Below are 15,607 nucleotides of genomic sequence, written 5' to 3' on the forward strand. Positions count from 1 at the left end.
CTACTAGCAGGTATGAGTTTGTGCGCTTACTAGAAACGGTCATTAGTTTCCCAAACATTGCTGTGGTGTTTGCTTCAGACTACAGGGAGACAAAACCAAAGATATTAATCCACTGCACCTAAATTCTTATTTAAATTGCACACAGTAACAAAATAAGGACCAAACAAACCACTGCTTTGATTACAGAATAGTGTGACTTTTCTCAATTTAACATTTTATACCCCAATACACATTTTTACTAGTGCATGTTGGTGAGACTTACAGTAGGCAGTTTGTGTAGGTCCAGCAGTTCTCGAACCAGGCCTCTCAGCATATTCTGACACTTCCACATTTCATTCAGTGCTCTGAGAGAAAAAGACACGCTCTGATTGATATCATTTTTACACATCAGTGAGATATGAGTGCTCTTATTAGTAGCGCAGTCGGACGTCACGTGGGAACTGGAGACTCTCTCTTGGCAATCTGATAAAGCTATTAAAAGGTGCATTCAGTAGTTTGGAGCCAATTTAAAAAGTTTCACACATTAATGAATGAATTGTGTTTCTGTGAAGTTTGATCCGAATGGAGAACACTCACATTAGAAGACGACTGTGCTCATAATAGTTCCCTATATAAAAGTGATTTATTCTGCATGGTGGGGGCCACCCCCTTCAATGTGTTTCACCATGTTGAAATCACCCACGTTTTACTAAACGTCGAAGAAGAGAATCCTTGCACTCATTGGCTGTCGCCTGTGTAGATACTCTTGGCTATGCTTAGAACATTGTTGTTTGGTGACGTGAAGAGCGAAAAGAATCAGAATGAGCTTTATTGCCAAGTATGCTTCGCTCGCTCGCTCGCTCGCACGCACGCACGAAAGATGGCAGTATTGGGTCTAACAACCACTGTAATGTCGGTACTTAAAGTACACGAAGAAGAGCAATACTAACGCTAGCTAGAGAACTACTGAATGCCCCTATAAAATAGGATGCAGTCGATTAAGACTCACTTGACTGCGTTGGTGTCCAGACAGGCGTAAAGGTAGTACAGACACTTCATCTTCTCCTCAGTGTCCAGACTGTGAGGAACCATGAACTGAGCGAAGATCTTCTCCACCAACAACCTGACACACACACACACACACACACACACACACACACACACACTAAGAACATGTGGTTTTTCTTATGCATGCTACAATGTTTTAAAAGATTAAAAAGGGTCAATCAATGAATTGTATGAAAAAAATTGTTTTTGTGTATAAGTGTGTATGGCTCCTACTTGTCATCTATGCTGTTCTGGTAGTAGATGTGTAAGAGTTTGTCTTTGATCCAGCTGATTTTCAGAGCAGACTCTTTCCCGGCCTCATGGTGCAAACAGTATTTCTTAAACAGCTGGGCCAAACCCATCATTGCTTCTTTTCGGACACGCCACTGAAACAAAACACACATGCACTGAAAATCTTCACTCCCCTCCCAAAAACAAAACATCTGGGTAATTGTAATAGTGCATCTTCCTCACCCTCTTGTCCAGCATCCTTTCTCTGACGAAACCCAACAGTTGATCATTCACCAGGTTCAGGTTTTTCTTCCCCGCGTTGATGATGGTCACAATGACATCATGTCTGATAGCCTCTTCTGGGTCATGTGATCTCACCTTCAGATATTCTGATGACGTCACCGACAGCATATTATGAGTTACAGAAGATCTATTGTGTAAAATGAAAATAGAAAACAGCTAAGAACACATTTGGCACAAACACACCTGTAAGATCCCTGGCCAGGTCTGGGTGGTTCATCAGGCAGTGGCTAGCAAACTTCACGCATTCCAGTCTCACAGGAACATGGATGTCATTGAACCTGTAGAAAACAAACCAATTAACAATGCAAATGCTGGATCGCTAAATGCAACATTAGTTCATCGCTCCAGTTTTTTTAGCAGCAGAAGAACCTCACCTTCCCAGAAAACATTGCCAGAGTGGGCGATTCTGAGTGGCCAGTTCAGAGTCCTTTGCGCCAAAGAGTTTAGCCAACAGTTTCACCACAGCCAATCTCTCCTCTCCGTCATTACTCTACACAAACAACAATAACCGATAAAGATTTTGTCTGGCTCTTAATGGGTTGGTATGTGGGATTTAAGCATTAAGAATAGTTTGTGTGTGTGTGTGTGTGTATGTGTGCGTAGTCACCTTCAGTTTGAACTCAAGTTGTGGCATCACCGAGACGAGGAGCAAAGGGTCAATAGCAAAGAGCTCCTGAATGAGGTCAAACACGTGCTCCGACAGATCACTCACTGAGGACTTCCCCATCACCAACACCTGATTAAAGAACTACAGAGAAAATGAGTAAAGGAAGAATATGCAGAAGTCCACACAAACACATACAGTTACACGTGAAAACAAGGGCTGACAAAGATAACACATTTAAAGGAATAGTTCACCCAAAAATGAAAATTCTCCCATCATTTACTCACCCTCAAGAGTCATGCCATCCCAGATGTGTATGACTTTCTTCTGCAGAACTCAGTTCTTCTTTTAGAAGAATATTTCAGCTCTGTAGGTCCATACAATGCAAATGAATGGTTGCCAGAACTTTGAAGCTCCAAAAGCACATAAATGCAGAATAAAAGTAATCCATACGACCCCACTGGTTAAATCCACATCTTCAGATGTAATATTATTGGTGTGGGTGAGAAACAGATCAATAAATCGGCACTTTCACATTCTTCTTTTGCTTTTGGCAATTGGCATTATTTTTTGCATATCGCCACCTATTGGGCAGGGAGAAGATTTATAGTTAAAAAAAAAAAAAAAAATGACTTAAATATTGATCTGTTTCTCACCCACACCTATCATATTTCTTCAGAAGACATGGATTAAACCACTTGAGTTGTATGGATTACTTTTGTGCTTTTGGGAGCTTCAAAGTTTTGTCAACATTCACTTGTATTGTATGGACCAACAGAGCTGAGATATTCTTCTAAGAGGGTGAGGGTGAGTAAATGATGAGAAAATTACAATTTTTGGGTGAACTGTTCCTTTAATTCAATTTGGCACCTTTCAAGCATATTTAATGTAATTACCTAATTTTACATTAAAACCAGCTAATTCTGTGCTGTATGCTTTCTAAAGACTGTTTAGAATAGTTGGAACTAGGGATGCACCTATAACACTTTCTCTTACGATCCGATTCAGATATCGGAAATCTCAGTATCGGCCGATAGTGATCCGATACAAGTGTTTTTTTGCATAATCAGTTTAGTATATCTTTACATTATTGTGTGGAACTAATTGGGGGTACTCTTTAATATGTAAAGAAACACAAACCTCTAACTACAAATTATTTCAATATAAAATGTATAGCTTATTAAAGAAACACTTTATTATTAACTAGTATGCTGGATAATAAAGCAGCATAATTAACAATAATTAAAAGCACCTTTAACTTTTAAAACCTCACGCTTTTATTTTGACATTCTGAACTCTCCAGGAAGTCCTGTATGTGTCTGTTTGTAGGCAAGTTCACAGTAGTTTAATTCACTTCTTATTCAAATTCTGGTAAAAAAAGAAAAACACCTTCAGTGCCGTTCAAATGCTTATTATAAGTGAACCGAATTTTTGAGCATCTACATCTGAGATGTGGTTCGTGAGTAGCGCTCAAATATTGTGCAACGCGTGAAGTCTAAAAATAGCCGCGAGTGTGTGTGTGTAAACAGAGAGGCGCCATTCACTGACGTGCTGGAGCTGTGTGTGCATTTGATATATTTACTTATTAAACAGCCTTTTGTGATTCAAGTATGTCTTCAAGTGTCTTTAAATAAAATGCACGAGTTATATGAACTGCTTTAACTGTGTTTTTATGTTTCTTTGATGTCATTTATTTGAGCTTGACAGTAACTAATATGACTAACACACAGTATCGGATTCGGATCGGGTCATCAGATTGATACCCGATCTGTCTAAAAGCTTCAGTATTGGAGCCGATACCGATCCAGGTGCATCCTTAGTTGGAACCTTTTCAAGAGCTCCACCACAGGTGTACATGATACATGTTCGACACACAATTACAGGTCATTTATATATTAAACCCAGAGGAACCATAAAAATAAAAGTTATTTACAGTCTTAAGATGGAATTTAATAATCAGTAAAGCTGAAAAAGTGAGGAATCTCCTACAAGTGAAACACACCATTTAAGATTCTCACTACAATCATTAATAAGCAGGACTTTTGCAGCATCAATAAAACATCTTTGATGCATTATATATTATTTTTCTAACTAAATGCACAACGCTATGAACTGGAGGAAAAATGGGTCATTTTGGGATATGCAGGATGACTCACCGAGGCGATGCAGGTTTCAATGCTCTGAACGGTTCTCTTCAGAAGAGTCCTGGCCAGGTCATAGGCCTGCTTATTCAAGTTCTACAGCACACAAAGAGACAGAACCAAACACCGGTCAGACATATAAAACTGGATAGGGTAATAAGTAGTTAGAAGGTGTTGTATATAATTCATCAAAGAAGCATGTGATTGGCTACTTTGTGAGCAGGGATGAGGTTGATGAGGATTGTATCCAGCAGCTCCTGTGTCACTCCATCTCCCTCCATTATGATGGAGCTCATCAGGTCCAACATGTGCATCTGCACCTTCTGATTATGGCTGTTACTGAGAAAGAGGAAAAAAAGATGTTGAAACCAGAGGCAGAGGCGGCAGACCATGCAGACGCACTGGACTATAATTCGCACCGGAACAAAATTGCGTTGTTGAGATAACCCCCCCCCACATAAGTCACATCTCTGTATTAGTCTCACTGACAGAAGTTGCATGAGGCAGGCACTAGTAACCTGGAGCAGCCGCCTGACTTCCCTTTACCGGTTAAGATGTCAAACACGTGCTCAGTGACGGTTACAGTACTTCAGAATCTACACATCGTATCACAGTGTTTTGGGGCTTGTTTTAAATGGGAGAATTTGCTTTAAGTAAACGTGTGTAACAGTTTCTCATATTCTTTGTTTCATGAGAGAAATGCGACAAGTAAGCCACATCTGTTCATAACATCTGTAACTGTATGTGGTGCATAAATAAACAGCTTTATTAGCGTTAACGTTAGCGACTGGATATTTCTGATATTTGTAACCCTCTTTGCAGTGTATAAATTATCCAGTTCACTGACTGAATGTTTTTAATATGAGTGTGATGAAGCGTCATTTTATGGGCATGTGAGGAGTTGCGTTTGGCATCGATCTAGAGTTTGTTACAACAACAACTTTATGATGGACAAAGTAATTAAACCGGTTGCATAAAGAAATTAGTAAAGGCAAATTATTCCGAATTGGCCACTTTAAAACGCTTCTACCGTCTCTAAGATGTTTTCATCTGTTTTGGTACGTGTCTGTTTGACCAGCCGACATCGGTTACGTATATATGATGTTTATAAATAATGAAAAAAACTGTGACTTTTATTCCGGCTAATATGGTACATGCTTTTACACAGCAGTTACAAATGCATAAATAATGTTATGAGATTAATGTTTTAAATATAAAAGTAAGAATATTGAAATTGAAGTTAAAGAAAATATGCAGTTATACTTTTAAATATGAAACTAAATTATCAAGACAACAATGAAATTTCAGGCTCCTGTAATTCTGCATTTCATTTACACAAACCAAAGCAGCATCAGAACTGCCTTTACTAGGGTTTGAGGTGGGTTACAGGAGGCTTAATTTACTCTGGCTTTTTTGTGGCATTTGCATCTTTACACCGAATTTTAAGCAGGCACAGAGCAAGCTTAACTCGGCTGTGTAAAGACAACTTTATAGAAGAGGGAAGCTTTCACATTTAAAAGAAACAAAATGATGACTCACTTTGGGGACTGGGTAGTTCAGTGAGTATTGACACAGAGTATTACCCCTGGAGTCGCGGGTTCGATTCCAGGGTGTGCCTAGTGACTCCATCCAGGTCTCCTAAGCAACCAAATTGGCCCGGTTGCTAGGGAGGGTAGTCACATGGGGTAACATCCCCATGGTTGCGATTAGTGGTTCTCGCTCTCAATGGGGCGTGTGGTGAGTTGTGTGTGAATTGCGGAGAGCAGCATGAGCCTCCACATGCTGGGAGTCTCCGCGGTGTCATGCACAACGAGTCACGTGATAAGACGTACAAATTGACAATCTCAGAAGCGGAGGTAACTGAAACTTGTCCTCAGCCACCCGGATTGAGGTGAATAACTGCACCACCATGAGGAGCTACTAAGTAGTGGGAATTGGGCATTCCAAATTGGGGAGAAAAGGGGATAAAAATAAATAAATAAATAAGACGACTCACTTGATGACAGAAAAGAGGGTTTTGAAGAGCTGGATGAAGATCTCATTACAGTCCTCCAATTCAAAACAGATATTGTAGGACTTCACCCATGCCAGGTTCTGTCAAGTCAAAAACAATTTGGCAATGAGAGTCAACTAAATATTGCAACAATGTTGCAGATTAACCTCTTTGCATGAAAAACATTCAACAAATAGCCGAGGCAATATATAATTAACAATATCACATATTAACAGAATAAATTCACTGGGCAAAACAGTGATCAGAACAGAAGAATGAATGAATTATTACGTTGAATGAACTGTCTCACCTCTAGCAAGTAGAAGTATCTGTTGAACTGAGGGCTCTTAGTGTCCTCTAATCCCTTCAACTGCCGTGTAATAAAGAGAAAGATTTCCTAAAAGGAAAACAGAGCAAATCAAAAGCTACCCCAAATTTTCTGTTGTCACACCTAAGATGGGTGATGGGACTATGTGCAGGGTGACAGCTTGACATGTGAGGTATAAGTGTGATCTTTGAGTTGTCATTCATTATTTTGGTGTGGCGTGTACGCAAAGGGTACATTTATCATGACAAATATGAGGTAATTTATCTTTTGAGGAGTGCATGTAGTACCTTAAGTTTATCATGCGAGGTGTACGGAGCCTCTGGAGCGTAGATCCTGAAGATGTCAGCGAGACAGCAGGCCACAAGCAACCGCACATCCTTGTTGGGGTTTCGCAGGAAGAACTCAGAAGCCAAGTGAAGAGCCAGAGCCAAATACTGCTGCTTTTCCTCCTCCGAGTCCTGATCCATGTCCATATATGTCTTTACCACCAGCTAGAAGACAGACGGGTGTCATTTAAGCTCCTTTTACTTTCTTTATTATCTTTCTTATAATGTCCAAAAGAGCAAACCATTCAAAACTATTAATTCATTTTCTAAAAGACAATTTCTCTACACTTTAAACAGTATTCACCTATTTTTACTGGTGGAGATCTTTGCAAACTTTCATACAAAACTCATCATTCCAATTTTTTTAAGGCACACAAAAGGTTTTTTATTAACAATTACTCACGCTCATGCGAGAACTGGCATTGTTTTTTGTGTAAAAGTGAGGCACTATCCACTGCCACTGTCTTGACAGGATGGTGCCGAAAATATAATCGTTCGTATTCCGCAAAAGATAGACATTTGGGTTTTGAACGACATGAGAAAATTATGACAATTGAAATATTTTTTGTGACCCTTTACTTTAATTCATGTCCTTTAGTTGATGCCTGAAACACATTTTTAAGCTCATGCTCACATATAAAATCTGTTTTAAAGTACATGTATAGTTCAATGAAAACTTCATAACAGTAATGGCCACAATTACATGCCCTATTTTTTTATTTCAAGGTGTATTATTAGTCGGGCTGTCACGATTACGAAATTTGACTGCCGATTAAATGTCACATGAATAATTGCCTTTTTAGGGGTATCAAAATTAATTGTCATATTTATCTTCAAATAAATCAAATAATAAAATGGTGATATATAATTTCTTTAAGGCTCTAAAAAACTTATGAATAACATGAAAAATTGTGTTTTAAATATACAAATATTTCTAAATACTTAAAATATGTCTCCTTTTGATCAATTTTATATTTAAACTGTTGTTTTTGGAACTCTTGTATATGATATATTTTTTATAAAAATAAAAAAATATATATATATATTAGATATTTAATTAATTATTTTATATATTATAAATATTTTATGAAATATTAAGATATTTCTGTCCCACTTCACTTTCACATGTTATTTTTTTATTTCATCCCCTTTTCTCCCCAATTTTGGAATGCCCAATTCCCACTACTTAGTAGGTCCTCGTGGTGGCGCAGTTACTTGCCTCAATCCGGGTGGCAGAGGACAAGTCTCAGTTGCCTCCGCTTCTGAGACCGTCAATCCGCGCATCTGATCACGTGACTCTTTGTGCATGACACTGTGGTGACTCACAGCATGTGGAGGCTCATGCTACTCTCCACGATTCACACACAATTTACCACACGCTCCATTGAGAGAGAGAACCCCTAAATCACGACCACAAAGAGGTAACCCCATGTGACTCTACCCTCCCTAGCAACAGGGCCAATTTGGTTGCTTAGGAGACCTGACTGGAGTCACTCAGCACACCCTGGATTCGAACTCGCAACTCCAGGGGTGATAGTCAGCGTCAATACTCGCTGACTACCCAGACCCCCAAAAGCATAACATTTTTAAACTACTTAAAAAAAAAAGATAATTTCTTGGAAAAAAGTAACGTGAGTATTTGTAATTCATTACTTTACACCCCTTTTGAGATGAGTAGGTATGGTGTCCTTCTGACGTCATTTTGCTCTTATTCCTAGACTTAATCATTTGCGTCTTTGCATGCTCCCAACTGCAATTATTATGGTAAACTAATAATTCAAGTTCAGACCAAGCAATTGGACCATGTGTGAAAGCAGCTTAAATGCTCTTTAAAACATTTACATGAAAAATAAATGTTATTACGCCGTACATTATTACCCTGAGCATGCTTGAGGTTGGTAGTAAGGTGCTACATTTACTCAGTTACATTTACTCGAGTAAATTTTCTCCAAAAATTTACTTTAAAGAGTAGAGTTAATAGTGGGTACTTTTTACTCTTACAAGTAAATTTAGAAATGGACATTTACTTTGTTATAATGGGCGAAGTTCCTTTCATCACATTACTAGTTTTAAATTAAATACGTAATTTGTTGAGAGATGTGTACACATTTTTATATCAGTGCTGAAATATATCAGTGCCTACTGTAGTTAAAAGTGTGTGCGTGCGTTACTACTGGAGCGCATTTCTGCACGTGCACACTGCACAGCAACTTTGCGTTTGACAGGTGCGGTGCGTTTTTCTCATGGACAGAGAACAAGCTCTGAACTTAAAGCCTAACATGCTTCCAAATACAGAGACAAGGTGCCACTTACCCTCACTGTACAGAACTAATGATCTAAATTCTTTCTACACTGAAAATACTGTAACGAAGAATCCATACAGGACATTAAAACACTGTGAAATAGTGGTGGTAGCCATAAATAAAGCACGATCTTGCTTCGTTTTAATCAACATTATATATGATTGTGCCGGTGGAATATTGTTTACATTTTTTCACCGTAACAATTAATATAATCTGGTTTCCAAATTTCTCTTCTGATTTGCAGATTCATCCAAAGCGTCCTTAAAGTGATAGTTCAGCCATAAATGTATATTCTGTGATCATTTCCCACCCTCATGTTGTTCCAAACCTGTGTGACTTTCTGTATTTATTGGAACAAGAAATACAGGATTAGAACAACATGCGAATGAATGATGAAATAATTTACATTAATAAGAATAGTTATTATTATTAGTAGTAGTATTATTATAATAAAATTATTATTATTTTTCTATATTACATGTTAAATGTAATGAAATATTAGGGAGTAAACATACATTATGTTATGAAATATATATGAAAGTAACTAGCTATTTGCAACTTGGATACTTTTTTTTACTCCTACTCAAGTAATTAATAACATCATTAATTTTACTTCTACTTGAGTAATTGTTTTGGTTACTCTACCCATCTCTGTGGATTAAGCACTGAATCCTTCTAGCTCTAGGACCCAGGAGAGCTGCTTTTGCCAGTTTGGTCTCCAGCTAGCACTCCGAATGGGTGGGTGGTGTGTGTGTGTGTGTGTGTGTGGTGGAGCGGGGGAAGGGCAGTCAGTGCTCTGAGCTCAAGGAAAGCAGCCAAGCATCAGACTTGGTTAAAACAGCACAGTGGCAAAACCAGAAAGCCCAACTGCCACTTTAATTCCCTCCAAAACACACAACAATCCCAATCATTTCCATTTTGCACATTTAAAGGAATGTTCTGGGTTAAGGTTCAATGCAAGTTAAGCTTAACCGACAGCATTTGTAGCATAATGTAGATTGGCACAAAAATGTATTTTGACTTACGCCTTTTCTTAAAAGAACAAAATAATTCCTTTAATTAGAGAATATTACACAAAGCCATATGGGTATGTATGGGTTACAATGCTACATTTGTCTTTGTTTCCTCAAATTGTGTTCTAGGCACTCTCTTTTATTTGAATTCTGCCCGTTCATTTAAAACAGCAGGGAATTCTTTTTTGGGAGATGACCTAAATCACATTTAGTTCCTGCACAGAACAAGCTAGTCTATGATGGCAATGTGATTTTCCACAAAATCCTTTTACGGTACACCTCGGATTTAAAACTTCTAATTTGCGGTACCGTCCATCCGTCCATCCATCTTCAACCGCTTATCCGAAGTCGGGTCGCGGGGGCAGCTGCTCCAGCAGGGGGCCCCAAACTTCCCTATCCCGAGCCACATTAACCAGCTCTGACTGGGGGACCCAGAGGCGTTCCCAGGCCAGTGTGGAGATGTAATCTCTCCACCTAATCCTGGGTCTTCCCCGAGGCCTCCTCCCAGCTGGACGTGCCTGAAACACTTCCCTAGGGAGGCGGCCAGGGGGCATCCTTACCAGATGCCCAAACCAGGAGGTTGGCCGGAGAATCGGGGCAGCAGGGGCGGTATTGCACTCGCTCTATCGCACCGTTGTCACGAAAAGAGAGCTGAGCCGAAAGGCAAAGCTCTCGATCTACCGGTCAATTTTTGTTCCTACCCTCACCTATGGTCATGAAGGCTGGGTCATGACCGAAAGAACTAGGTCACGAGTACAAGCGGCCGAAATGGGTTTCCTCAGAAAGGTGGTGGGCTTCTCCCTTAGAGATAGGGTGAGGAGCTCAGTCATCCGTGAGGAGCTCGGAGTAGAGCCGCTGCTCCTTTGCGTCGAAAGGAGTCAGTTGAGGTGGTTTGGGCATCTTGCGACTGTATGAATTAGAAATAATTTCTACATTTTAAATCAAACAGAGAGATAGAGGAGGTGGGAACATCGGTCACCTCTTCTCCATTCTGAACCGGTGAGTGTGTGATAGACCTCCGTATGAAGAGAGTGAGGCCTTTGTGAAAACATTTGGTAGGTTTAACATTCTTGGGCAAAATCAAGTCGTTTTTAACTGGATCATGAGATGCTGGCTTCAGTATACTGTAAGAAGAAACTTTTTGGACCGGTGCCAGTTCAAAGCGGACAGGGTTACCCGGTGAGACTCGACGGCGCAAATACGAAAACAAGCAATCTACAGATTGTACCGTCGCTCATCACGGCTGGTTAGGACATACTCTAATTAGCATAGAAAATATACCTTTTTTCGCATGGCATTTGCCGTCACGGCATGACTGTGGCTTCCACAGCCTCTTCAATTCCTTTTAGTTTGATTTTCCGAGTACTGTGTCAAATAAATAAGGCTGGGCATAGTAATTGGAGGTCGACCGATAGATATATATATATATATATATATATATATATATATATATATATATATATATACACACACACACACACACACTCACCTAAAGGATTATTAGGAACATCATACTAATACTGTGTTTGACCCCCCTTTCGCCTTCAGAACTGCCTTAATTCTACGTGGCATTGATTCAACAAGGTGCTGAAAGCATTCTTTAGAAATGTTGGCCCATATTGATAGGATAGCATCTTGCAGTTGATGGAGATTTGTGGGATGCACATCCAGGGCACGAAGCTCCCGTTCCACCACATCCCAAAGATGCTCTATTGGGTTGAGATCTGGTGACTGTGGGGGCCATTTTAGTACAGTGAACTCATTGTCATGTTCAAGAAACCAAATTGAAATGATTCGAGCTTTGTGACATGGTGCATTATCCTGCTGGAAGTAGCCATCAGAGGATGGGTACATGGTGGCCATAAAGGGATGGACATGGTCAGAAACAATGCTGAGGTAGGCCTTGGCATTTAAACGATGCCCAATTGGCATTAAGGGGCCTAAAGTGTGCCAAGAAAACATCCCCCACACCATTACACCACCACCACCAGCCTGCACAGTGGTAACAAGGCATGATGGATCCATGTTCTCATTCTGTTTACGCCAAATTCTGACTCTACCATCTGAATGTCTCAACAGAAATCGAGACTCATCAGACCAGGCAACATTTTTCCAGTCTTCAACTGTCCAATTTTGGTGAGCTCTTGCAAATTGTAGCCTCTTTTTCCTATTTGTAGTGGAGATGAGTGGTACCCGGTGGGGTCTTCTGCTGTTGTAGCCCATCCGCCTCAAGGTTGTGCGTGTTGTGGCTTCACAAATGCTTTGCTGCATACCTCGGTTGTAACGAGTGGTTATTTCAGGCAAAGTTGCTCTTCTATCAGCTTGAATCAGTCGGCCCATTCTCCTCTGACCTCTAGCATCAACAAGGCATTTTTGCCCACAGGACTGCCGCATACTGGATGGTTTTCCTTTTCACACCATTCTTTGTAAACCCTAGAAATGGTTGTGCGTGAAAATCCCAGTAACTGAGCAGATTGTGAAATACTCAGACCGGCCCGTCTGGCACCAACAACCATGCCACGCTCAAAATTGCTTAAATCACCTTTCTTTCCCATTCTGACATTCAGTTTGGAGTTCAGGAGATTGTCTTGACCAGGACCACACCCCTAAATGCATTGAAGCAACTGCCATGTGATTGGTTGATTAGATAATTGCATTAATGAGAAATTGAACAGGTGTTCCTAATAATCCTTTAGGTGAGTGTATATATATATATATATATATATATATATATATATATATATATATATATATATATATATATATATATATATATATATATCGGATTTGCCAAATAATCGGGCCGATAGTTGCGTCTTTTAAATATCAGAAAAAATATTTGTTATTTTTGGTTGCGCTGGAGGGTTCTACAGTCTGAACTCATAACCACACCCTCTAGAGGTCAATTACAAAACAATCACTGACTCAGCCTGGTCACGTTGCACAACAAACTCCATGCAATTTATAGAGACGTACACTTCAAAAGTGAGATTAAATACATTGACAGAGAAAAGCCAATGAATTGAATACACTAGGGCTCGAATATTCGTCAAATTTAAAAAAAATTAAAAAATAATTCACATTCGAATGCTAAAACGATGTATTCAAATTTTGGATGCGTGACAAGCACTGATGATGACTTCAGATCTATCGCATTCTTGGGCTAAAAAAGGCTAAACACCATGCAATAAATACATTTTAACACAAAGCAAGTGTCTCAAGATGCTTTTTACATTTATTTTTAATTAGACACAGCATCTAAAAAAACAGCGCACCTGCACGAGACGCTGAATAAACAAAAACAAAGCAAAACAAATATGTTTGTCTAGTGCGTGTTTACAAAGATAAACAAATGGATGGTTGCAAAAGTGTTTGGTGTGAACAGCTCCTTACAGTTGGCGGAGGTACTTGGCCATTGCGTCTTGCTCTCTTACGCATTTCTCAGATTAAGCAATTCGTTTTTTTTAAATGCTTTGTCAGGAGAGTTCAACTTTCGTTCCATTCTGTATATTGAAGCATTTACCCCCTCATTTTTCTTTTGACTTAACGTTTGAAAATATGGACCGACTAAAACTTTATTTTAGTTTATGCACATTAGTAGAAAGATTTTTTTTTAACAGCCAGGAATGTTCTTTACAATAATGTCACAGTGCTGTATGGTTTATGTATTTAAAGCACCCTCTTGTGGATTAAGGAAACAACGTCAATTTAAAGATCAACTGAATATTACTCGAATTAAGACAAATGGGGCCTGGGTAGCTCAGCGAGTAAAGACGTTGACTACCACACCTGGAGTAGCGAGTTTGAATCCAGGGCATGCTGAGTGACTCCAGAAGGTCTCCTAAGCAACCAACTGGCCCGGTTGCTAGGGTGGGTAGAGTCACATGGGGTAACCTCCTCGTGGTAGATATAATGTGGTTCTCGCTCTCGGTGGGGCACGTGGCTAGTTGTGCGTGGATGCCACGGAGAATAGTGTGAAGCCTCCACACATGCTACGTTTCCACGGTAACATGCTCAACAACATGCGTGTTTGCTTTTGCTCAGTCATTCCCTAGTTTCAGAAGACCAAGCGTGGGCAAATTACATTGCGTGAATTCACGCACACAGGAACAGTTTTAGTTTTATAGTTTTTTTTAACTATAAGGTTTCCCAAAGTTTTCTCCATTCTGACTAAGGGCGAATTTCAATCGTAAGTGATCATCCCTATGCCCTACTCACTACAAAGATCTTGATGTAAGCTCTCTAAAGATAGCTTGGCATTACAGTTTGAATATCCCCAACACTAAAATCTTGTAAAAAGGCCCTTTGTGAAAAAATAAACTCTTACTTTTGTTTGGAATGACCCTTCCTGAAGTGCCCTTCAAGGGCGCAAAAATGCCGTTTGGAAAAAGCCTAAAACTTCTGTCTCAGCATCCTAATTTTATGATGTAGATTGGCTAACCCCCTCGAATACACAGTCATATTTTAAACTCAGAAAAGAATGAACCAGCTCCACAAATGTTTAAAGCTAAATTTCAGGATTTATGAATAACACACATCCAACAAATTGCATCTGAATATTTTATACTGTGCACAATCCTTCAATAACAGTTCCTTTGCAAAGCTTAAATCGTATTATGACTGGCTCAAAAGCAGTCCACGCACATACACAGTCCATAGCAAGATGAATAGACAAACACACACAGCTGCACGGAGGCGCAGATCGCAGGAAACATCCAAATGGTCAAATATGTCCAGCTAGTGCATCTTTACAGCAACACCAACATTCACCAACGATTAAAAATTGCGCAGATGGGCAAAAGGACAGCATGTTGAGCAGTTTGTGTTCAGTACAGCAAGAGGCAGAGAAACTGAATTGTACCTTGACACCGCATCTTTCAAAAGTGGCACGATAAACATGACAATGGTAAAAGACACTGTATAATGCATGTTATATGCAACAACAAAATTTATAAAAAATTATAATAAAACTTAAAATTAGTCCAGTTGGTTCCCCTTTCGTGTTCAGAAATAGTTGGTCACAACTGGTCTCTCTTCGTTTACGATATAAACGGCACACCAGTGGGCGGGGCCAAGGGCGCAATAACATGTTGTGGGGTGTGTGTATACATCTGAGCTATGTCTTGTGATGTCACAAACACAGTTTTGAAAATGACACATTTCAAAAGAGTGGGAACTACAAATGCTCTTTTTGACTGTGGAGGGAGTTTTGAGTTCTATAATTTACAGTATGTTTTTATAGTACAGTTACTGCTTATATGTCTAAATAAAGGAAAATGTGATTTTCCATTTCATGACCCATGGAACGTAATACTTAAAGATCAGCACTATTTTACAAG

General features: G+C 39.5%; 1 protein-coding gene across 1 annotated transcript in view; it reads right to left on the reverse strand.

Moving 5' to 3' along the window:
* LOC127652066 (sister chromatid cohesion protein PDS5 homolog A-like) overlaps positions 1-15,607 on the reverse strand; it is a 40,637-nt gene that overhangs the window by 18,307 nt on the left and 6,723 nt on the right. Inside the window, exons 3-15 of the mRNA XM_052138120.1 lie at positions 6,914-7,117; positions 6,609-6,695; positions 6,302-6,399; positions 4,518-4,644; positions 4,321-4,401; positions 2,168-2,308; positions 1,935-2,050; positions 1,744-1,838; positions 1,501-1,646; positions 1,261-1,412; positions 989-1,102; positions 263-344; positions 31-79 (exon numbers count right to left, since the gene is read on the reverse strand). Of these exons, the coding sequence (XP_051994080.1) occupies positions 31-79; positions 263-344; positions 989-1,102; positions 1,261-1,412; positions 1,501-1,646; positions 1,744-1,838; positions 1,935-2,050; positions 2,168-2,308; positions 4,321-4,401; positions 4,518-4,644; positions 6,302-6,399; positions 6,609-6,695; positions 6,914-7,117 (1,492 nt within the window). The remainder of the gene's footprint in view (positions 1-30; positions 80-262; positions 345-988; positions 1,103-1,260; positions 1,413-1,500; positions 1,647-1,743; positions 1,839-1,934; positions 2,051-2,167; positions 2,309-4,320; positions 4,402-4,517; positions 4,645-6,301; positions 6,400-6,608; positions 6,696-6,913; positions 7,118-15,607) is intronic.

The sequence above is a fragment of the Xyrauchen texanus genome, chromosome 11 (genome assembly GCF_025860055.1).
Source record: "Xyrauchen texanus isolate HMW12.3.18 chromosome 11, RBS_HiC_50CHRs, whole genome shotgun sequence".
NCBI lineage: Eukaryota > Metazoa > Chordata > Actinopteri > Cypriniformes > Catostomidae > Xyrauchen > Xyrauchen texanus.